At 36.8% G+C, this 23,611-nt stretch overlaps 1 protein-coding gene across 2 annotated transcripts in view; it reads left to right on the top strand.

Annotated features, from left to right (window-relative positions):
- The window catches only part of dpr11 (defective proboscis extension response 11), a 73,349-nt gene extending 59,852 nt beyond the window's left edge, over nucleotides 1-13,497 (top strand). For both annotated transcript variants that reach the window (XM_068301218.1, XM_068301219.1), the window contains exons 4-8: nucleotides 597-667; nucleotides 4,250-4,410; nucleotides 9,212-9,420; nucleotides 9,904-10,009; nucleotides 10,202-13,497. In XM_068301218.1, the coding sequence (XP_068157319.1) occupies nucleotides 597-667; nucleotides 4,250-4,410; nucleotides 9,212-9,420; nucleotides 9,904-10,009; nucleotides 10,202-10,317 (663 nt within the window). In that variant the 3' untranslated portion in view covers nucleotides 10,318-13,497. The remainder of the gene's footprint in view (nucleotides 1-596; nucleotides 668-4,249; nucleotides 4,411-9,211; nucleotides 9,421-9,903; nucleotides 10,010-10,201) is intronic.
- Nucleotides 13,498-23,611: the final 10,114 nt, after the last annotated feature.

Genomic DNA, 23,611 nt, shown 5'->3' with positions numbered 1-23,611 from the left:
AACTGTCTGACACTATAATATGGCCAGTCCTACCAGAGTGAGCTGAAAGAAATAGACGATCTGGCAGTCCGACCAGACTGACGAACCACGAAAAAAGGGTAGCAACGATTACATTTTTTTAAAGCCACACTCTTTGGAATTTGAAGCCCAAAGCCTACATTTGTAGAAGTTGGGCACACTAACTTAAAATGAGTGTCAACATTTACATTTCTACCGACATATTTGTCAAAGTAGGCTATTGGATTGAATGCCAGCTCTGCATGTGTTTCCAGGGAAAAGGATTGGCCAATAAAAACTTAAAAAGGCAAGTTTCATTCAGGTAGTTGTTTAATTGAAGTTACATGTAGTTTCTGAGGTCATAAATGTCTCCTTCTTTGAGTTACAAATATCAGACCTTTTTTTAAAACCGTATTCAAAAATTCATAAACATGTTTGCTTTATTTCCTTTTAACTACATTAAGATCAAATTTCTTTTAATTAAATTAATTAATCAAAAGAGGACAAATTGATACTGTTGTGTTGGATTTTAAAAATATTGTGAAAATTGTAAAAATTGTTATTACACATATGTAAATTTATTTCTTTTGCACTCACAGGTAAAGCAACTTGGCAACAAATCTGTATCCTGGATACGTCTACGTGATGGCCATATATTAACTGTCGACAGGTAAGCTACTGAAAACCAACGAGGTTTAATTTGAAATTCAATTTCAAAGGAAATATTTACATGTATCACAAATCAAGTGTTTACTTTGAGGCAATTTACTATTTAACATTAACCATCATTGTTGTATTATTAGAATGAATACTGTCTCTCTGTATTCATTGAATTCATTTGTGTGGCTGCGGGGCAAAATGTGTTTGGCAACTTGAATGGCAAATGCCAATGAATGCCAAAATATGCTCTATTGTGAAGCAGTTGATTATTTGCCGTAATTGTCACTAGAAGTGTTATGACTGTCCAGTCATTTAATATTAATTAGTTACACATATGTGTAAGAAGTAAAATAGATATTGATTGTATCAAATTTCAATTGAGTGAAGTAGAAGCAAATACGATTTGTGACAAAGTGAATTAAGTGCACAAACTTTCCATATATCCTTTGAATTATTTTTCTTCTTTTTTCAATTTCACTCTTTGAGTTCTGTAGCCCTCAATGAATCCACTTTTTCTTGAGTAGCTGTGGATGTCCTTTTTATACTGCCCAGAAGTACATATGTATATGGATATGTGGATGTATAAAAGTTTGTTTGTGTATGTGTGACAGGCGAAGCGGAAACACAAGTGTGTGCAATTTCATTGCACAAAAATCCAGAGCAAAAGCTTCACTTCACTTCAAACTGTCTGCTTGTCCGTGTATCTGACTGTCTATCTGTCGCTCTCTCTGTCCGAGTGTCTGTAGTTTTTCCTGCAGCAAACATTTCCAGCTTATTACATTGATAGAAAAGTAAAACCAATGAACCTTTCACATTAGATAAGGACACGCTTCAGTGTGTGCGTTTGGATGAATGGCCAGGCAGGAATGAATGAATGAATGACTGGCAGGGCAAACAGAGTGAGAGAACATTTTCCGACCATCAGAGACAGAAGGAAAACCATTGAAATTTAGTTGAGATAGTGTCCTTACTGATTGCTTCCTGCAGTGCAACTTCAAGAGTCCTGACTCATTCAAGGCAGACTTCCGCTGGACCGCAAGTCCACCCCAAGGCTTGCACCTTGCATCATTCCTGCCCATTTATCTAAAAAGTTTTCCTTTAGCCTCTAAGAAAACCTCCAACTGTTTGTCCAGCCTCCCTTCCTTGACATATCAGGCATAATGGCAATAGATTTTGCAACAAGACCAACAAGAACAAGAAAATAAAAAGGAGAAAAAACTTTTAGCCACTCACTGCGAGTCACAGTTTAAGACACTGGGGCAAGAAATTGTGTATTGTCGGTATAATAGCGCAAATGATGTGTTTACACTATCATATAAATGTCACGTGCAAGGCGATCTTTTGTTTGTCCTCAGGAAACACTCGCACACACACATACACTCGTGTAAACACATATGGCAGCTTTTGAAATTTATAGCCCCAACACAATAGATTATTTCTGTTTACTCTGGGTGGCTGGTTGGCTGGCTGGCTGGATGTCTGGCTACTGAAGAGTACAAGGATACAATAATACTCCTGAATGTCCAGGGACAGGGTAATTACATCTGCCCAAGAGCAGCTCCTGTTATCTCTTATCTTTCGCACCTTGCAATTTATTTCCTCTCAACAAACAGAAATTTACCATGCAACACACACACACAAACGAGTTGCATTTAATGGATTTTCAAAATGAGAATCACCAAACAGGAGGAAAAACGAAAGAATCCTGCAGTAACTCCTGAGTGCAATCCAATTGAATTAAGTTCTTCTGTTTAAAAACTAAGGCAGAAAATACATCAAAATGAATAAAAGAAATCTATATTATCCCATAAAGAAATTCATTATGTCGATATTCCTTTTTCCCACGCTATATTTTGTATCTTTATCAAAGCGCCGTTGGATAAATAGCTTTTTATATCAATCGATGACCAGGTCATGACTTTCATAAAAGGTCATAGTAATTTATTATAAATTTTTAATCAGACATAAGCTTTAGGTTCCTGTTAACAAGTTTCATTAAATTGTACTCTATGAAAGTAGTTACCATATAACCAAGTGAATACATTGTGAATTCCCTTTACTGGCATAAAATTCGAAAAATTATAAACCGTTTCCACTTGCACACATTTATTGGATGATATTTATCCCTTTATTAACACGTTTTTGTATCTGTCTGTTTGCTATGTATGTATGTGTAGCGTATAGAAACGAATAATCTGCCAAACTTTTTTATTAGGCCCGTATAGAATTTCTGGTTTGGTGTTTCTGTTGTTACTCCCGTAGAGAAACCAATAAATTGCAGACCAAAAAGTTATGCGGCATCGGGGGTCACTTCCGAGGCACTTGAGTCGAGTGAAAGAAAACCACACAAAAGAGAATCCATTTCGAGAAAGAAAAAAAGAGTGGGAGAACAAGTGGGTAAGGGAAATCTAGAGAAAGGAGCCGAATAGAGTAGAGTAAAAATATGGCAAATAATGTTTAGAGCAAGAGGAAAGGGAAAGGAAAGTCACCGCTACTTGGGAAAACTTTAAAACGAAATGAAAATTATAAAGTAACTACAAAATCTTGATAAGAAATACAGCGACAAGAAATCGTCCTGGGTGGGTGAGGAGAGTTGTAGATTGGACCAACAAAAAAAGCAAAAGCAAAAGATGGAAAAGCACTGGTTGGAGGGGTTGTGTGGCGGGATGTAATGGAGGAGGCGAGGCCAAAAGGAAATGGCAAAAGTCATAAAATGTCGAGTTTTACGAGTGCAAAACGCAAGGGTCTAATCTGGGTTTAGTATCAAAACTTGTTAGTGCAGGGCAGAAACCGAATAGGGTGATCCAAGAAATGAGAAAAAGAGTGTGCAGTAGGGGTATGTCCCATAATAAGCAGTGTCAACGCATGTGTGTGGGGGTGTGGCTTGTTGGCTCGTTGCACATTTTCAACGGGAAAAGACGGAAACATTTTTGCACTTTAGGCAAAGTGCAGGGAACAATTTCAGTTTCGTATACAACGCAAGAAAGGGATGAGAGAGAGAGAGACTCCCAAAGGAGGGGACTAAAAAATATTGCAACAATGACATTAAATGCAACTTATTTTAGTGCCTCACCCCCCATGCACCTCTGCCCCAACATTTGCATACGTCTTCCTCTCCTACATACACACACAAACACATCGAGTAGTTGCCACAATGTTGCCCTTTCGACTTCTCTGGGAAAGTCAGAGAGAGAGTGAGAGAGAGAGAGAGAGAGGGAGAGAGAAGCTGTTTAAATGCCGCAACTAAATAACTTTGAGTGTCTTTTGAGTGGCCATTAGCAGTAGAAACTTGGCGACTAAGTGAGGCCTGTTTAGCTGTCGCATTGCCAGTTGCCCTTCCACACTAACTTCTTACGGCCCGGGGAAAACTTTAATTTCAATTTCAAGTTTTAACTACATTTCAGTTTGACCATTTGCACTTCATTGAAGTGAAATAAACTAATGGTAAATAATCAAATTTATGAGAAAATAAGTTTAGGCACTTTGATAAAAAGCAGCAAAAAAGTATGGAGAAGAGTTTTTCATTAAAAGAAGGAAATTTATTGAAAAGATTTGGATTTTAATTGAAACTTCGTCTTCTTATCTATTTCAGAGCTGTCTTCATAGCCGATCAACGTTTTTTGGCCATCAAGCAACCAGATAAATATTGGACACTGCAAATAAAATATGTGCAGGCTCGAGATGCCGGCGCCTATGAGTGTCAAGTGTCGACAGAGCCAAAAGTTAGCGCTCGAGTACAGCTTCATGTTGTGGGTAAGTGTCAGGGCCATAACCATGAACCATGAACATGAAAATGGAAATGAATATTCCAAATCCTAGCCACATGCAATTAGATGGCCAAAATTTTGGGAAAGGTCAAGTGATTTCTCCATGGACATATGCAAAAACTTTGCCCCACTTTGCTGGCCTTCCAAAGCCCAACCAGACTGAGCAAATGACACAGTTCAGTAGAAGAAGAAAAAGGAGGCAGGAGGCATGATAAGGGCTAGAGAGGAAATTGAGTTTTTGTGGGGTTGAGATCTTTGCTGCATTTGAAATTACTCAGTAAATTGCATTCAAATTGCGGCTAGTTGCATTTGCCCAATGCCGAAAAATTTCACCACAAAGAAATTTCTTTGCTCGGTCAAGTTTTTTAACGAGAAAACTTTTCTCTCTGCACACACACACACACACACTCACACACTTGTCGACTCGGGGGTGTTGAAAAAAGTTAATTAAATTTTATGTTTGCACATACACAAAGACGGAAGAACAGAGACAGAATTATTTTAAAGAGAGAGCAGCTGACCAATGAGAAAGGCAAGTTCCAACGTAATTGATGTAAAATACTTTAAATTTAACAGGATGCATGTGTAAGGGTGTGTGCGTGTGTGTTTATTAAATAACAACTAACCCAAACTTACTACACCCTCCTCCCACAGGAAACTATAGATAGCTATAATTTGCCACAGAACTCTATAGATTTTCATGGAGAACATTTGAAATCAATGCAAACATTTTTGATTCTAAGGAATTTTGTTTATTTGCCGAGATTTCTATTTTTACACTTGACACATTTTTCATGGAGAATGAAAAATCCTTTTGACTCTGCAAGTTATTTATGTTTGTTTTATAAAGCAATTTAGCAAATTACAACAAAACATCTGTATACCATGTAGGAGTGAAATTTAAGTAACATTTGTAGTTAAATAAAAGGCTTCAGGAAAGAGTACATATTTAAAAGTTAAGATATAGAAGCGAATCCTGTAAAGTCACCAATTTAGATGTAGTGAGCTTAAACATTTTATTTACTATAAATAAAATCTTGATAAATAAGGTGCTAACTTACAGTACTAAAGTAAATTAGGGTTCAATACTTTGCGAAATTTGCGATCTTTTAGACAATCTTCAATCAAGGGCTATAAAAACGTAGTACATCTCTTAACTAACTTAAAATGCTGACTTCTCCATGGAGGCACATTTTAAGGTCATCTCATTGTCACCCAAAATAACAAGAACCGAGAGAAAAGAGTAAAAGTAAATTTACATTTGGAGCAACAAATTGAATTTTCTGTTTTATGCAACAAACACTTTGGTTTTATGGAGAGAACGAGAAAATGGAAAATGTGTAGATACCACATGCTGGCTTAAATCTATAAAAGGCTAAATGCCAAAAACCAAAAGAGAAAGAAAAGCCAAACCAATGGAAGAAGATGGAACCCAAAAAAAAAAAAAATCAAAAAAAGGATGGGGTAAATGAATGTGGCAAGAAAAAGAGGCCAAATGGATGGACCAAAAAGAAGAGGGCCAAGAGGGCAATAGACTGGATAATGGCGTTTGCCAAAAGTGATTTTCGCATTTCCGGTTGAGCTAATTTGTATGCTAAACACTAGTCCAAGCGTATGTGTGAGTGTGTGAGAAAGACAAAATGAAAGGAATCAGGCCACTCCATGGGTGGTACCCAACAGGTATCTGAAAATTTTGTATGCTTCGCCACATTTGCGTTAATCTAACGACATGTTTAAGCATAAAAGATTTCTATTCATGCCTTCCTCTCTATGTCTATGGATGGAAGATATGAGCATTCGAAACGAAGACGTAGTGAAAGAAAAAATAGATAGATTTTCCACAATGCTTTTCAGCCAGCTAGCCATCTAGCCAGCAGGCAGTCAGTCAGACAGTCAGCGGTTCAGGAGATTTCCCATTATTTGCAGTCATTTGGCAATGTTCGACCGTTCTGTTCAAGTCTTCAAACCATTCACTCCATTCTTCGACGTAGAATTTTTGGTTTGGTATGGATTTTGGTTTTGCTTGGTTTTTTTTTGTTCTTTTCTGTGCGTTTTTGACTCCCCCTTCATATAACCATTATCGGCAGCACCTAGAGACAGAGCCGCCTCGTCTTATATCCTTACTATTTAGGATGTTTCTTTCTTTCTCTCTCTGTCTTACGTTATTTATCTTTCTTTCTCTGTCGAATCTGGTTGGTTGGCCATGTAATTTGTATTTATTGCATCGTTTTGTCTGTGCCAACGAGTAGAACTCCCTTTGCATGTTCCGATTCATTCAATGAAAGGACCGACCAATGGGTTTTATGTTGAGGCAGAGGCTAAGGAATAGGCCGAAGCTTTAGCCTGAAATGTATTTGATTTCTGAGCCGTTGGCCATTTTGCTTATTTTTTTGCTGCTTTTCGTTGTAATAGGCTCGTAGTTTTCGGTCAATTTGTTTAGCATTATGGGCATGTGGGTGTGGATGCCGGGACGAGCACTATTTGTTGCCTTTTAGTTTGGGCACAAATCAGTCAGTTGACTGCAAGTTTACACAGTAGTAAACAGAGAGATAAGGGTATTTTTGTGTATTTGGTTTGGTTTAAAATTAATATTTCTCGATTACAACGAAAGATATGTAAATTTAGGTTTAGATTTTACATTTCATTGAATTTTAACCCCGAAAAATTCAATCTGTACCCATCGTACGGCTCTCACACACATGGCCCCGCAAATGACATGAATATATATATTTTTTTTCTGCCTCATTGAATGACAAACTAGATTTGGTTTTATGAGATTTGCTTTCTGTTCATCTCGTTTGCTTTCAGTTTTTTTTCTTCTTCATTTTCCTCCTTTTTCCTTTTTTTGTGTCTGCTTATTTAATTTGCTGCTAATCTTGTAGGGCCAAAGCCAATTTTTTCTTTTGGCTTTGCTCTCTCGGCTTCTCTGTTACTCTTTATCTGGCCATCAAAAGTGACAATTTCCCTGTGATGTTGGCACTTTCTCCTTCCCTCCCTCTCTCTTGCCCTTGCCATTCTTCACGGCACCTTTGCCAGCCAGCTTTTGCTTCATTTTGTTAAACTTAACTAATTTCCCTAAAAGCATTTCGCCATAAACTCAATTAATTTAAGTTGCTGCAATTCGCTTGTCACTACTATCCCCAGTTTTCGTTTCAATTTTCTTTTCTCGCTTTTATCGAAATATATGAGATTTTAGCATTTTACTTTCTTTTCTTTTCTTTTTTTTTTTTTTTTGGGTAGAAATTAGCTAAAAGTGTGGTTAACTTGGTTCAAAGTTTGTTGGTTTATATCTTTCTCTTTTTCTGTGGTTGGGTTTTCCTTTTGTGGATTTTGGTTTTGGTTTTCCCATGTTAACGATAGCTCAAGCTTAAGTTAATTGACCATTGAGTGTGTATTTTATTTCAATTAATTAGTATGAAAAGTTTTTATCAATTCTTTAATCTTTTTTTTCATATTTTTCATGAAAAACCAAACCTTGGATCAATTTTTCATCACAACACAAGTTTTCGAGATTTTATCTATGAAACTTGTAATCTTTGTGAAAAAAAAGGACTAAACGTCATTGCCATCAAATCTTCTCTGTAGCATATAAAATTAGTTTTGGTCAATAATTACTATGAATCAGAAAAACGTTTTATGATTTTTAAGTCTTCTACCTTCTTCTGCTTTATCCATACTTTGTTTGCTTGTTTTCTTTTATATTTGTCTTGAATATTTAATTTTGCTATTATGCTTAAGTTTTTGCAAGTTGGCAAAACACTTTTCAACATTTTTCCGTTAGTTAAGAAGAAGCCCCCAAAGCTATGCTATATGTATGGACTCCCACGTATAGCGAGCTGCTGTCGGGAATTGCTAGATAAAACTATGTGCAACAATTTTCATTTCATGTAGTTCACTAAAATAAAATTACTCACTGCTGCTGCCAATACTCGCTGGAATAGTTAGTTTGTCTGCGGGGTGGGCGAAGAACGTTTGCTGCTAATAACATTGCATTTGCCTTTTTTTAGCTCCCGTTTCTGCTCCACCTTTTGGTCCTTCAGTCAAGCAGCTAGGAAACTAACATGCACAACATGACGATTTTGACAAGCTGACACAGTTTGGGTGTCAAATCTAAAAAGTGAGGCGCGTGTTTGGAAAAGCATGTGCCACACACACACACACACACACATACGCACAGTCACACAGATACATACTAACGTTTCGTAGTAGATATTCTGGGAGCACTCATTTCACACACATATTTTTGTGTAACAGCAGTGAAAACTCGGGCGTATACGTGATTTTGTCAAATTTCAAAGCTCACGTCCCTAACGTCCAAAAACCAAATGAAGACGCCTCGCCGCCTCAATGGGTGGTGTTTAAATGGGTGGTGCTGTAGTGGAATGGGTTTCTATGTATTTTTTATTTTTTCGGCCGAAACCTCCCGCCCTGTCGCTCCATCGCACCATCGCTTCATCGCTGGCTGGCTCTCTTCTTTTTAGTTTTGTTATGCATGTGCGTGCGCCGTAGATGCAAAAGGCAGAGAGAGATGAAGGAGATGTAGTGGAGCGGAGCGTTGGGTGGTGGTCGGCAAAACTTCAGTAAGTGAAAAATTGAAAAGCGGATTTACAGAGAGCACGCCAAAAAAAGGTGCCCAGATTTACGTGTGCTACGTGACTGTCAAGCTGTTAATTCAATAGATTAGCCTTGAATGACACAATTTTCCCTTCATCAACATTCGTCCTCCTCGGTGTTTGGCAAGATTCTCACTGTTTTTTTGCCACTTCTCTTTTTATTTCATCTTGCAGTTCCCCGCACTGAGATTTTGGGCGAACCAGATCGTTACGTGAAGGCTGGCAGCAATGTGGTGCTACGTTGTATTGTTCGTGGTGCTCTCGAACCACCCACATTCATAATGTGGTATCATGGGGCCGAGCAATTGGCCGCCGACTCACGACGCCATCGCACGCAATTGGATCCGAATTTGCCAGAGGCCAATGGCGAGGGTCAGAGCACGGTGAGTGGTTCTCTCTCTCTTTCTCTCTTTTCAGTTTTCGTTTTTTTTTGCTTTCGTTTTCCCCTGATGATTTTAATTTAATTATAGTCAATTTGAAAATGACTCTCTAGCTTGTCACGTGAAATTATCATGCATATTTTGTTGCCATAAAAGTTTTATCCTCTCTGTTTCATCTAATTGGCCAGGCGGTGGCAATAACTTTCGTGACACGAAATTAGTTCGCCTGGCTCTGGCTCATGGCAAATATTTGCAAGACGTGTTCAACGAGCAGAAACCGAAACAGAAGATGAAAAAAAAAAAAAAAATATAATTCAAAAGTTGGTGTCGTGTTCGCTCTCTCTGGCCAGTTGTATTTATCTTTGCGGAAAAGTTTCTTCTCTGTTTTTTTGTTGGTTTTGTTTTCCTTCTTTTTTGGCTTGCTGCATACTTACGTGTGACTTTTTCTTCATTTTACTCTCGCTCATTCCCCCGTGACAACTGCAGATTGGCTCATTAATCATTGAGTCGGCCAAGAAGCGGGACACTGGCAATTACACATGTAGCCCGTCAAATAGTCCCAGTGCAACAGTAACGCTCAACATAATAAATGGTAAGTCTGACATAACCATCCAAAAAATATACATATAAATATTGGATAGCCAAACTACTTACTCATTGGGTACTCACATTAATATATAAAAAACATTATGTATACAGAGAAAATTCTTAACCTTTCGTCTTGATAACATTGTCACTCATATTTTGTATAAATATATTTGACTATCTCTTTCCCTCTATCAAGGTGAATCATCGGCATCGGCGGTCACTTCGTCGGCACCCACAACCCGGGCATACACTCTCTGCATCATGGCTCTATTACTCAGTGTCATTATTATCGGCGGTGGACATCGAACATGACATGTTCCAGCCAAATCAGGCTAAAAATTAGGAATTATTTAAAAAGAAAGCAAATGCATTCAAAACCAAAGAGATTGAAAGTTAAAGTGAAACTCTGCCAACATAAAATGATTAAAATTACAAAGAAAGAATTAACAAAATAATCGTATGCATGTTGTAAGCAAAATGATTTTACCTTATAAACAAAAGCAGAGAGATAAAAAATACAACAAAACCAAACAAAACTTTAAGAATTTTCAAAAGTAAAAAAGACATAAAATCGAAGTAAATGTAAGTTCTATAAGCTCTAAGCGACTTTAGTTGTAAAAGTTTTAGGCGATAAGCGGATCAAAAATGAATTCTAATCTGATTTTAGTTGGTTTGCTCTCTTTCTGTCTCACTCACTCATTCAATTTTATGTACATGTATTTGGTATCTGTCTATCTCAATATTTTTTTGGTATTTGTTCTTTTTTCTTCTGCATAAATGCATAAACGTTAATATTTATGTAGCATAAAATGCAAATTGCAACCGATATTCTGTGAACTTGCACTTCAATCTCAAACTTCCGCCCCAGCCTCTCCCCACTGACCCCCTGGCAGCAAACAGCACTGAAAAATAAAACAAATGGAATGTTGGACAAACTCACAATACAATCGAATGCAAAAATATTTGTTTGTCCTTTTGTTGTTAAGGCTATAGAGCAGGCACCACTTCAATGGGCAGTGGGGGGAGGGTGTGACATTTTGATGATTTTTTCAATTAGAAATATGCATATTTGTCTTCGAATAGAACACAATGAAAAGCTTCTTGTTTTTCAATATGTTCAGAGTGCTTCAAAAGGTGAAAAAACTTAAATGCAAAAAGCAAATGAAATTCCAATGCAGTCCTTTGAGAAATTTTGAATTATAAAATGAAATTTTAAAGGTATTTCTGGCACAACAACAAAGGCAATTCAATATTTCATTAGGAACTGCATTTGTACTTCAAAATATATCAGAAAGAGACGTCTTAGCGCTTTGTGAAAAAAAATACTATGGTTTCGATTTAAATTACGATTGTATTCTCTGGGTTTCTATATACACAAATGCATATGATGGACCGTCCCAATTGTAGTTTACGTTTTCCTTTCTTTTTTTTTTTTGTTTTTCCTGCTCTTTCAAACTAGATGTCAAGGCAAATCAACTATGAACTTTAGAACAAAAACTCACATCATACAGCAGCAAAATAAAAACATAGAAAAATGTTTACGAAAAACCAATTTGTGAAATTCTATTTTATGTGCTCTGTGCCGGTGCCATTTACATAACCACAAGGAAAAAAAGAATATATATATAAATAAAAAGAGAGGAAATAACGAAAAAAAATCCAATTTCAATACATACATACAATTTAATTGATAGCCGATAGTGAAATTTATTATATTAAGTGGACTCGGACTCGAACTCGCATATTGTATATATAGATGGTGTAACTCTATTGCGAGAACTGTTCAGTACACAGCAAACATGTAAATTAATTCAACATAATAGTATAATACAACATACATGCACACATATATTTATAAATATATGTCTGGTCTGTATGGAAACAATAGCAAAAAACATAACCCCCAATACATACATACATATATACATGAATATAGTAATAAAGAAAATGTAACGCCGATGAGTATTCCAAATACTAATGAATTGCATTTAAATGATACCGCAAAAAGAAATCAAATAAATATTATGCCTCTACTCACATCAATACATATATACTTATACATATACATACATGCATACATATATATATATATATATTCTTTATGTAGGAGATGGAGAAGATAAAAATAAAAAAATAAACCCACACCCACAAAACTCATCGCCAAAATACATAAAAAAAAAGAAAACACTGCATATTTATTTAATTAATTAATGTCCAATTTAAATTACACACACATCACATAAACCTGTAACTGAAACAATATAAACTACTTTTAGTTTAATGTTAAAACAAAAAAGAAAAAAACATAATAAATCCATTTATATCGAAATATATATAATTACATATATATATAGCAAGCAAATTCTATAAGATTTTTCGCGAGAATTAATTGAAATAACAAGCGAATGTGAGCGGATCTATTTCGAAAATGGGGCAAACGACAACAAAATCCTTAATTGCAATTAAAACTGACCTCGAAGTAATCAAAAAAGTGTTAATTATCGACAGGGGTAGGCGTCGGGAGGAAGAGATAACTACTTTCACAGTCATTTCATGCACTAATTGTCATTTTCAGGAGGAGAGTCTTTACAATTTCAGAAGTTATAGATCAACAGATCTGACACTTAACCCCTTTAGTTAATTGATCAGTTAAATTTCCTTTTTATTGGCTGTGACCCCTCTAAAGACGCCTCTGACGACAGACCTAAAAGCCATGTGGACAGTTGTATTAATTTTTTTTCGGGGGTCGCTTCCAACCGCAACCGACTCTGTGCGAGCAAACACTTTAGCCAATTGATGAGGGAAGGATGTGGAAAGTTGTGGTCATCATGAGGGAATTTTATGTATTGAGAGGCGTGGAAATTAACACTTCGTCTGTCCACATTCACATTTGAAATGCTTTGTGGTTATTGCTGGCGATGTTGCGGTTAACCGCCTTTGAGAGGTCTCCACCATCCACTCAGTCAAACAGCTTAACTTTTTGCCCTTTTTCCCGCCCCTCTCCCCACAATCTCCATTCATTAATTAAACCACTTTTCATCCTTCTACCGTTGCACATTCAAAACCCCTAAAACCAACCAAAGAAAACAAAAGAACAAAAAAATGGCAAATGATTTAGCTATAAGAAAACTATAAATCGAAATCAAAATACAATTTTAAGAACTTAAGTGTTTTTCATCGAAAGTTTAGTAAAGAAAATGGTTGCAAAATACGATACGAATCAGCCAAAACTAATTGTAAATAAGAAACCCAATACTTATTAACGTTTTAAACAGGCAAAACAAAGAATAAGATAAAGGTAAATTACACAAAAATGAGCAAAAGAAATATAGCGAAATTATTGTTAAGTACCAACTAATTAAATATAAAAAGTACTTACATACATATGTAAACGAAACTAAAAACAACACAAAACAGAAAACTATGAGAAACTTTAACTGAGAAAATTTATTGCATTAAATAAATAAATAATAAATTGAATAAACTCTACAAGATGTCTAATTAAATGATGAAATGAAAAAGAAAGTTTCAAAGGATATGCCAAAGGCTTGACAATTTATTTTATGCCTTTGCCTCTCTTTGAAAGAAACTTAACTCAAACGACACGCCGAATGACCGAACAAGCCAAGAATCCATGAAAAGATATTCTTGTCGGCCATAAAATCGCTTTTGGCCAACGGAATATATGCAGCCAGAAATCCCTTTCACAACTGCAGCGACAAAAAACCCAAGTTTCGCCTCCACAAATTGTAAGGATCTTTTGCCTACTATTCTTAGCATTAGCCCTCCCTTTCCTCCATCAGATGCTTGAGGCACAATTCCTTGCTTTCACCTTGTGTGTGCCACACACACAAACACTCTCTCACCTGCACATGAAACCTCTTGCAAAGCATCTCCTCACTTTCATTCCTAAGGCTGGGGGACATTGCACTCGGAAGTTGAGATTCAGTTCTCATTTTTTGCTTCTTTTGATTCCTTTTTCATAAAATGGCAATAATGAAATCAAAATGTGAATGCACTTTGCATTTCCTTCTTTAGTTTGACCCACAAAATTCCCCACAGAATGCCAGGGAGTCAGAGCCCAGGACTTCCTCTTCCTTTTTGAATATGCGCACTCATTAGTTTCTCATTTGGTGAATTATGCGGCTGCTGTGTGGCAGATTTGCATTTCGCAATTTCAAAGACCACAATGCTACCACTTTGTCCTTTGATTCTAAAAGTGAGCCTCATAGAGAAGGAATTTTAAATGGGTTTTTGAGGCAATTCCAAGCATTGTTTCATGATTAAAAAAACGTCGACTTTTGCTCTTGAATTGGGGCATTAAAATGTTTTTCATCAACTGATTAGTATAGTAATAATACTGAATAGCTGTCCTACTTAGTTTAGGTGACTAAGATTCTTCAGAATACGATCAAAGTGCTAAACAGATTCGAGGAGCTTTAATTTCGATTATATAAAAGGAAGACACTAGGATAAAGGTCTCAAAGATATCAGTACATGTTACGCTTAGAAATGTAAGGACCAACACGTTCAATAAAATCTTTGTAAGCCTTTTGAAATAAACCGAAATCCAATTTAATTGAAAACAACTTTTGCACGTGGCTGGCCAGATGGATGGTCGGCGGGTTCTGCTGTCATCGACCACAAAACACTGCGGAAAAACGAAAGCAATGTCCTTATAAAGGCTCACCAGTTGAAGTGCATTTTGTCCTTCTTCTCTCTTTCTCCGTCACTTGAAATGAACTCATTTTGCTTGCAAGAAATTACAAAATACTGTCACGTCGTATGTGCTTGCTTTTTAGAATATTACGCAAAAAGCCAAAGGAAAACTCCATGAACAACAAAGACACAACAAAACGATGTTACGAGAAGAGGAAAATAAAACTATTTCCAAAGCGAAATGCATATCAAGTTCCTAAGCATAAATTTAGGTCAAAAAGTTTAATTTAAACGAGTGTTGCTGCTCTTGGCTTTTTGTCTACAAAATACAAATAAATTAGTTGCACTTACATACAAATATGTATATCTAAAAAGAAAGGAAATGGTGTAAAGTGAATTGAGGGGGTGGATAGAAAGCGAGGTGGTGTAAACTGAAGATAGGAAATTTACTAATTTCAAACTTTTGCACGCATTAACCTCGAAAATCTGCGCACGAGCAAATGCTGATTTGTTGTATAAGGCATCTCTGGCGAAGTGGCTGAGGGGTTAAGAGGAAAGACACTTGGAGACACTTGGAATTGCAATCCGCATTCCCCAGGAATGCTGATGACGATGAAGAGGAAGAATAAAAGACACTCCCACACACCCAGTCACACACAGAGACACACATTGACTCGTCTTATATATATAGTTGTGCATATAATTTAGGTCACGAACTGGGACAGCAACGGGCTAAGGATAAGGCTAAGCCCTGGCATATATTCGGCGACTAGAAAGACCTTTCTATGCCCCTCCACGCACCCCACATGAGAGTCATGTTAAACTATTGTCAAGTTGTAACCTCGATATGCAGCGATGTAAGATTAGACCCCCCTCATTTTGCTTGGGAGACGGGGCCACTTGGTATACAGTTGCCGCTGGGCAAAACAAAAATAAGTAGCAAATGCCATCTGAGCCATTCCGAAGGAGTGGAATTCTGCAGGGGCGTCCTTTAGAGACCGTGGGAAAGTAGAAGTAGGTGAAATCATGCAGCTAGCGTTGACAGTGATGAGCCTGGACTCCAGACTCGGGAGTGCATAAGCAACAATTCAAATTGCTACGAAAGACGAAACAAAGTGTGGACAAGCCATGACAAATTATAACCGCAAGTATTTACCCATTTAACCATTTCTTTATACAGAATAGATGTTAACATTCCTGTTAACCTATAGTAAAGAAAAGTCCATTTCAATTGAAACCATTTTTTTCTATAGTAAGAATTTTCTTCTAGGAACTTGCAGTTCTCGACCATTGTATGCGGATAACGAGGTTGGGGTTGCTAAAATATGAATAACGGAAAGTCGGCCACTTCGCGGGAATCCCTCTTGTAAGTAAGCCTTTTGTGTGGGACACGCCCACCTACCAAGAGAAGCATTTGCATGCCATCGTACATGGTGTGTTATATATTTGTCATGTCAGGTCCGCATGCCAGTTGTTGGTCGGCATGTCGTGTACAAGTTCAAAATCATGTCTGCTTGGTTAACTTTTGGGGCCAGCCATTTAGTCATTCATTCGCTTCTTCATTCATTCATTCATTCTTACCCTCTTTCGTTCTCAAAATGAATCAAATGTTTCCTTAAAATTGTATGCAAGTCGATGCAGTAAGATAATTCACATTTAAATCCAAGTTCTAAAAATGTTTTCCATTTCTCTCTCACTTAATTTAAAATCGAGTTTAACAATTTTTCTCTAACTCGCAGTACATGCAACAAATAGCCCTAAATAAACTACTGACCTGTAACAGAACCAAAAAAAGGAAGACAAAAAACAAGCAAATAAATAAACCAACTCAACTTTTCTCTGGGCAAATAAAAAGTTAAAAATAAACTACGCCCCAAACTACCTATAACACTCAACTTGTAATGAAGTTTCCAATATACAAATCAATAAGGACCAAACAAGTTGATGCAGGCGGCATAGGATGTGCAAGGCAAGGCAGGATGTAGTCCTTGCAAACTGCAGACTACTTGCATGGCCCACCATGGCAGAAAAGAAACTTTTTTAGACACTTTACTCTGACTAAGCAGACTCCGACCTAGACCACGGCCAAGACCCAGAGTCAGAGCCAGACAAAATGACACGGAGAACTGAAGGTAGCAACAAGGGCATTATAGTTGCATCGAAGCCGATTCCCACCATCAGCCAAGAAAAAGTTAATGATGTCACTTCCATTTCACGAAGGGATGCTCCAACACATATAAACATCACACCTACATACACATGAACAAGGCCACATAGAGATAGGACTTTGATTGGGCGCCAAAGTTTTTCAACTAAAACCGCAGCCACTTGATATAGAAACGTGTAAGAAATATGTGGGTAAGGCCATTAAATTATTATAAGGACTTGCATTGGAAATGAGGAGCTAGTTTATGGAGTTGTTTATTACCAATTAGCAATTAAAACTGGAAGGTGAACTAATTCTTAAATACTGTTAGCATTTAACTAAATTATTTTTAAAAATCATATCTTTGAGACTTTGAAGAGAATGTTTTTTGCCAGAAAATTCCAACATTCCAACCAGTGTATAAATACAAGCCATGAAATATAAACCATTTTTATAAATTTAAACAGAGTTTGCAGGTCTGTCATCTGTGCAAATTCTAGGATAGTGCAAACTCCTGAATGGGTGGTTAGTTTGATATCAAATTGCTTTGTTGATACGGCCAATTTTAACATTTAATTTGGGTCTCGGAAAGCAAATCAAACCATACGCAGGACATGTCCAAGGGACATAGGGTATGAAGGATGCAGAGCGGAGAGTGAAGAGAGTGGCTATGGCTATGCCGATGCCACAAGTGCAGTTAACGATTCGAAAGCTAGTCCGGCTAGAAAACCATTGGATAAGCCATTAACTACAGCCTCTGGTTATGTTTTATGACAGACCGAACACATTGGACCCGAAAAGTAAAAAAAAAAAACGTTAAAAAGTTTTTCTTGTTGTCCTCTCTCTTTTTTTGGTTTCTCTTTTTGTTGGTGTTGTATTTTTTATGTTGAGACCTTGCATGATATTTGACTGTTAAAATTGTTGTAATGTTTAATGGCCTTTAATTAAATTTTATTGAATTATTTTTTACTCGAAATTGCTTTGCGTGCCTGCAATTAGGAGGAGTCCTTGCTGCGTTGTGCTTGGGCTGCCTGGCCACTTGCCAAGTTATCAGAAAAACATTAATGCGACAATTACGACATTTTTAATTGTTTTCTTTGTCGTATTTGCTATACATTGCTTGTGCCATTGTCCTGTCATCTGCCCTATCCCTGGCAATGTCCTTGCTGATGGCGAATGGGTAATTAAAAACATGTTTTATGAAGAAGTCCTTAGCACTGGGGGAATAAAAACTAAACGAAACTTATAAATTGCTAAAACAAATTGTCATTGCCAAGCAATGAGAAACCTTAACTGAAATGTTAAATTTTAACACTTAACGGGATATCTATCTATATAACGCATTCAATATGTATATATGGCTTTTCCCATGGTTGCCTGGGTCAATTATTAGTTCTTGCTTATGCGAAACGTGGGGAAAAAATCTAATTGCCTTCAAGGCAAAATATGAAAAAGGAGAATGAAAAACGTGTGGAAATGCTGTAGAAGTTGGTGGAAATTTCATTAAATTTTCATTTCTAATTTTCCAAATGGATTAACGCTAAAAGATGCAGAAATCTTTCATCATAATTAGCGCGCCACGCGGTGCTGGCCATGTACCGGGATACGGAGTGGTGGGAAGGGATGGGGGGATTGGGGATGCTCTACAGAGCTATAGTTGTCCACTCCCCACACATATATACACACATACACACACACTTACAAAAGCTCACATAGGGAAGGGTATCCCGTTTCGCATCGTGTCCTCTTTTTGCGCGCCTCATTTTCATTTGGGACTCTTTTTTTCTGTTCTGCTTTTCCTGCTCACGCTTTCGTTTCTTTTTTTTTACTTTTCTACTTTGAGTCTCTTCTAGCCCCCCTCGACCTTCGCCTCTTCCATCGTATGGCCTTGGGCTTGTTTGACTAACTCATTTTTCAACCATTTGCACTTCGTCCTCGATTCCTCGGTCCTGTGATGATGGCCTTTCCTTTTAATTATGTCAATAGATGAAATGCTCTTTAATAAGCATAACTTAAAAGAAATATTTAAATTATCTCAATAATAAGATATCTAAAATCAATCATTGTAGTTAAACAAGATCATTGTATATAGAAGAAAACAACTATTAAACTAATAAATGAGGCTGCAATGATATTGACAACAAAACAAACAATGGTAAAAGTTGTAATATTGAACTATAGAATATTGATGATGGAATCTATGTATATGTAAATATGTTTAAGTTTAAGATTATTTTTCTTATAATTCAGTCAAAGATTTTTGTTGAAAGAGTCTTTTTAATAACATTTCAGGCCAAAAGATATTAAAGTAAATCTTTTTCATTTCTTGACAAACGTCAAATCGAAATTATTTTCATTATTTATTACAAAAAGACTTTTAAACTGTATTAGCAATGATGAATGGCAACATGTTGACATATCAAAGTTTATGGAATATAAAAATGCATTAAATGTTCAACAAAAAAATATGCAAAATTTAATGAAATAATGTAAATTTTTGTTTCATAAGACAGGACCGGAAATATGCAACAGCTCCCACAACAATCAGAGCCCAAATATTCGACCCGAAAATTTATGAAATTTCCTTTGAATTGCGTACAAGTTCAGGGCACAAGAAAGTTCTGCATCAATGGCCGAAAAGGGATTAAAGTTTGCCACCGAAAAAGGGTGCCAACCGGAAGCAGGACAAAATGGTGACACCGGACATGAAATAATTTCAATTTTTGCCCATTTCCTACTTGAACGGAGGAGTCCAAAACGACTGCCATGAAGATGGCAACGGCAACGACCTGGGAGTCCAAGAAAAGGGCAAAACTGAATTTTAAAATTCATTTTTTTTGTTTTTTTTGTTTTTTTGTTTAACAAACTTTTTTTGCCAACTTTACTGCAGCAGTGAAAAGCCGCAAAATGCTTGAAAGCCAAAGTCTCAGAGTATGCTTGCCACGGGGAACATGGTTAAAATAAAAAAGTGAGCGAGTGGGGAATTGAAAGAATGAGGCGTCATTGCTTTACACTTTTCGTTCATTCATTTAATTTAACCCCCGTTACCATTTTCATACCCTTTCTGCAAGGGGTATATTCCTTTTTTATAGAGTGAACTCAAATCTATGACATTTTAAAGGGATTCGAAATTCAAGGGAAACCTTCATTCGAGCCGCATTTTCTTATCTTGAGTGGCTAAAGTGTGGTAGTTGGGTTGGACCCATCCCTTAGCAGATGGCACTTGGGCATTTAACGTTGCGCTAATGCCTCCAGCCACCAACGCCCAGATGCGGTGTAAATGGGGCGTGGCTGTGCAACCAAGGCGACAGTTGGCGGCCGTTTCCTAATTACAAATCAGTGGCCAGCAAAAAGAAAAGAACTGAAACAGAGAGAAAAAAGAAAAAGAAAACGAGAAAACAAGTTGAAAACGTAAAAGAAGAAGCTGTGAGAAGAAATATCATCCTAGCTGTAAAATTACATTCTTTGGCTATATATATATTTTGTCTGCTATTTTGTTGTTGCCCCTCTTTTCTGGCCTGGTTCTGGGTCAACAATTATGCAAAATACTGTTATTTTAGAGCCCGGCCGCGTCGCATTTAGCTGTCCTTTTTTCGGTTCTGTTTTCCTTTTTTTTTTGAGCGCATCCGTTTTATAATTAGTTCGCTAAAAAGAGGCAAAGAAAAACTGTGAAGAAAGTACAAGAAGAACGCGAAGAAGAGCAGAGAAAATTGTGGGTAAAACAGCTTTTAAATGCGATTTAAAGATTTAATTGCTTGAAATTTTGTTAAGTGCGTTGCCCGATTATTGCTGTTCTCCCAGCACCCAGCGATTCCCTCAACGCGACTTCACATCCCCTCGCCCTGTGTCGCCCATTATTGCCATTCATTGTTAGTAACCCAAAACCCCAGAGGCTTGCCACTTGAGTTTGAGTAATGTAATTGTTTTTAGCTTAGGATTAGCGGACGCTTGCGAAATTAGCCCAATGTGGGGGAAACAACATATTGGCCACATCTCCGATTGCAGATGAAGATGGAAAGAGGCAGGAGAAAGGTCGTTGGGGTTGGGCTGATCGAACGGAAATAACATGACAGAGAACGGGTTATTGGAGCAGTTAATTCATCACAGAAAGTGATTGGCGAACCAAAATCGTATTATTGTAAGCTATCCTTAGGCTATTTGTATCATCTATGCCAAGGGGAATTTCTACTTTAAATTCATCAATCCAAAATATTTACTTTATTAACTGTTGCCACCCTTTCATCTGCCAGTTACATACATTTTGACTTTTCTAATAGACCCATCAACGTATTGCTTACTTTTTGATTAATGACTATCTTTATGGTCCAACCACACAATTCTATGAAACTCGCATTGGTTGAGCTCTATCGGAGTTGAACAGACCGAAATGAACAATTATTCTCCACCAAATACCAACACAATTATACTATATTTACCATCCTATACAATCTTTAACCATAATAAACATATTTCAATCTTAATGAAAATAGTTTCACTTTGGCTTTTCCTTCAATAAACAACATTTCCCTGGCTGTTTCAGATGATGGGTAGGGGATGAGTGCAGTTAATGTAATTACCGCTACATTATTCTTCTACGAAGGACACTCACACATTATATATATACACACACACACACACACACTCATACAAACTGACTCCCAAAGGAGTCGGGCATTACTGACAGACACCTCCCAGGCTCCCAGGCTCCCAGACTCTTACCAATTGGCCAGATGGACTTATCAGACCAAAATGCGTTGAGCGGGTGAATGATGAGAGAGAGAGAGAAAGAGAGAGAGTGGGGAGCACATCATTTCCTCTTGGTTATAAATGTGCGTCCATGTCCTTGGGCAGAACTCTTACGTATTCTCATTAAAATTGACCAGCCATTATTACAGGAACGTGCCATCTTCGACTGTGGGTGCGTAATATATTCGTCCTGGTTTATTCCCCTAACTAGTTCCATTCCCACCTTTTCTTCCACGCCATTCAACTCCTTTGTTGATCCTTTATGCTTTAACTATTTATATTGTTCCTTCTCGTCGTCACTTTATTTATTTAGCATTTTCAACAGTTTTATGAACTGCAAGCGAATTTCTCTTCAACTTATCTTTCATTCGTTTGTGCCATTAATTTTTATGACCAACAATAGACAGAGAGACCGAGAGAAAAGAACAAAGAAGGCGAGACATAGAAGACAGGGAAAACAATAATATTTGTAGTTGCTAAATGAAATTGCAGCTGTTTGGAGAAAAGAAAAACTAAAAGAAAATGGAAAATTAAGTTTCGTAATTGCGATAGGAAATGAGAAATGCGTTTGCAATTAGTTCGTGTTTTGCTTGTATATAAAAAAATAAAATGAATAGCTCAAAAGTTCTCGGGAAAAAGACCAACAAATTTAATTCATATATGTGAAGCGGTTGTTTTTTATAAACTTTAAACTTAAAATGGGTTGCTGTTGATGTTATAACTAACTCGGCTTTAACAAGCAGGAAGCTAGAATCGATTGTTCCGACCGCAAAGTTAGAATTCTACGATACTCTATGATAATTTTAGCTTATTTGTAGTTGGTTAAACGTAAATTTTTCTTTTTGCCTTTTCGTTTGGAATGTGAAATTTGCGCTTAATGTGCAGACGATACGTTTCCTTCCTTCCGGCCTGCAACATCTGCACACTTTATGTATTGTTTTAACAAAATATATATTTTGCCTCAATCGTCGTTGTCCGTGTAGTTGTAGTCATACTGCTCCCGTCTGCCCCCATCTAGCAGAGGACACATAGTGGTAGTATTTATCCATCACTGACAATGTCAAATATATTACCCATGATGAATGACTCTGCGGATTTGATGAATGTGTTTTGTGGCTTTTTCGCCACCAAGAGTTCGTTCAGTCGTTGGTTCGTTTCCGCATTCAGGCTAAACGGGAACGCAAAAAAACGAAAGGAAGACCCACAACAAAAATGCTATTGAAACTGCAAATGATTTATAAAAATTCGAACGGCAGACACGTCAGTTTTGATGTAGGCCCCCCTCAATTGGAGTACTTTTTACCAAATCAAATCATATGCCATCTATGCCGGGGGGGCATGGAAGTGAAGTTATTTGAGTTGCTTTTTCTGTATAGATATATATGTATATACACATGTACATATATAAATATTGGTATTTGTTAAAATATTGTACACATAAGTGAATAAATTTACAGATATGTGAAGCAGGGACAGGCCAATGGCAATGAATCTGTCAAAAAGTTCAACTCTGTATTCTTGTTCAAATAAAGCAACATAATACCCAGCTATAAATTATGATATAGGTATAAGAATTTACATCAAAAAAACATACCGATTGTATAAAATTCTTTAATATTTATTATACAACTTTTCACTTCATTGTCTACTTTTAGCATAAAGGCGTTTATAAGTCTAATGATTTGTTTCTAGTCCTTACGTTAGCTAAAGTTTATCTGATAGAATTCTCTCTAAAATTTGCAGGTAGGTATATGAAGGAAAAAGAAAAACATCATCTATATAAATACGGGCCAAAAATCAAGTCTTAAATTAAAAAGAAGGCTTTAAATGATGTCGATACTAGCTACTTGACTTGTCGTCTTTGGGTTTAGTGGTGAAACCATTTTTAAGTCGTATTAATATTGGTATTAGGCTTTTAATATGATTAACAAACACACAATCTGTGTGTATAGCTTGTCTTTGTGTAGGTATATAAAGAAGCATTTGTTTATTTGTCTATCAAAGTGCTTTTATGGATTGCAAATTTATAGTTTTGTTTGTTTTGATTACGTTTTG

This window comes from Drosophila tropicalis, unplaced genomic scaffold, assembly GCF_018151085.1.
Source record: "Drosophila tropicalis isolate 14030-0801.00 unplaced genomic scaffold, ASM1815108v1 contig_878, whole genome shotgun sequence".
NCBI classification, from domain to species: Eukaryota; Metazoa; Arthropoda; class Insecta; order Diptera; family Drosophilidae; genus Drosophila; species Drosophila tropicalis.
Note: the sequence above shows the minus strand (reverse complement) of the source record. Positions and strands in the feature narration are given on the sequence as shown.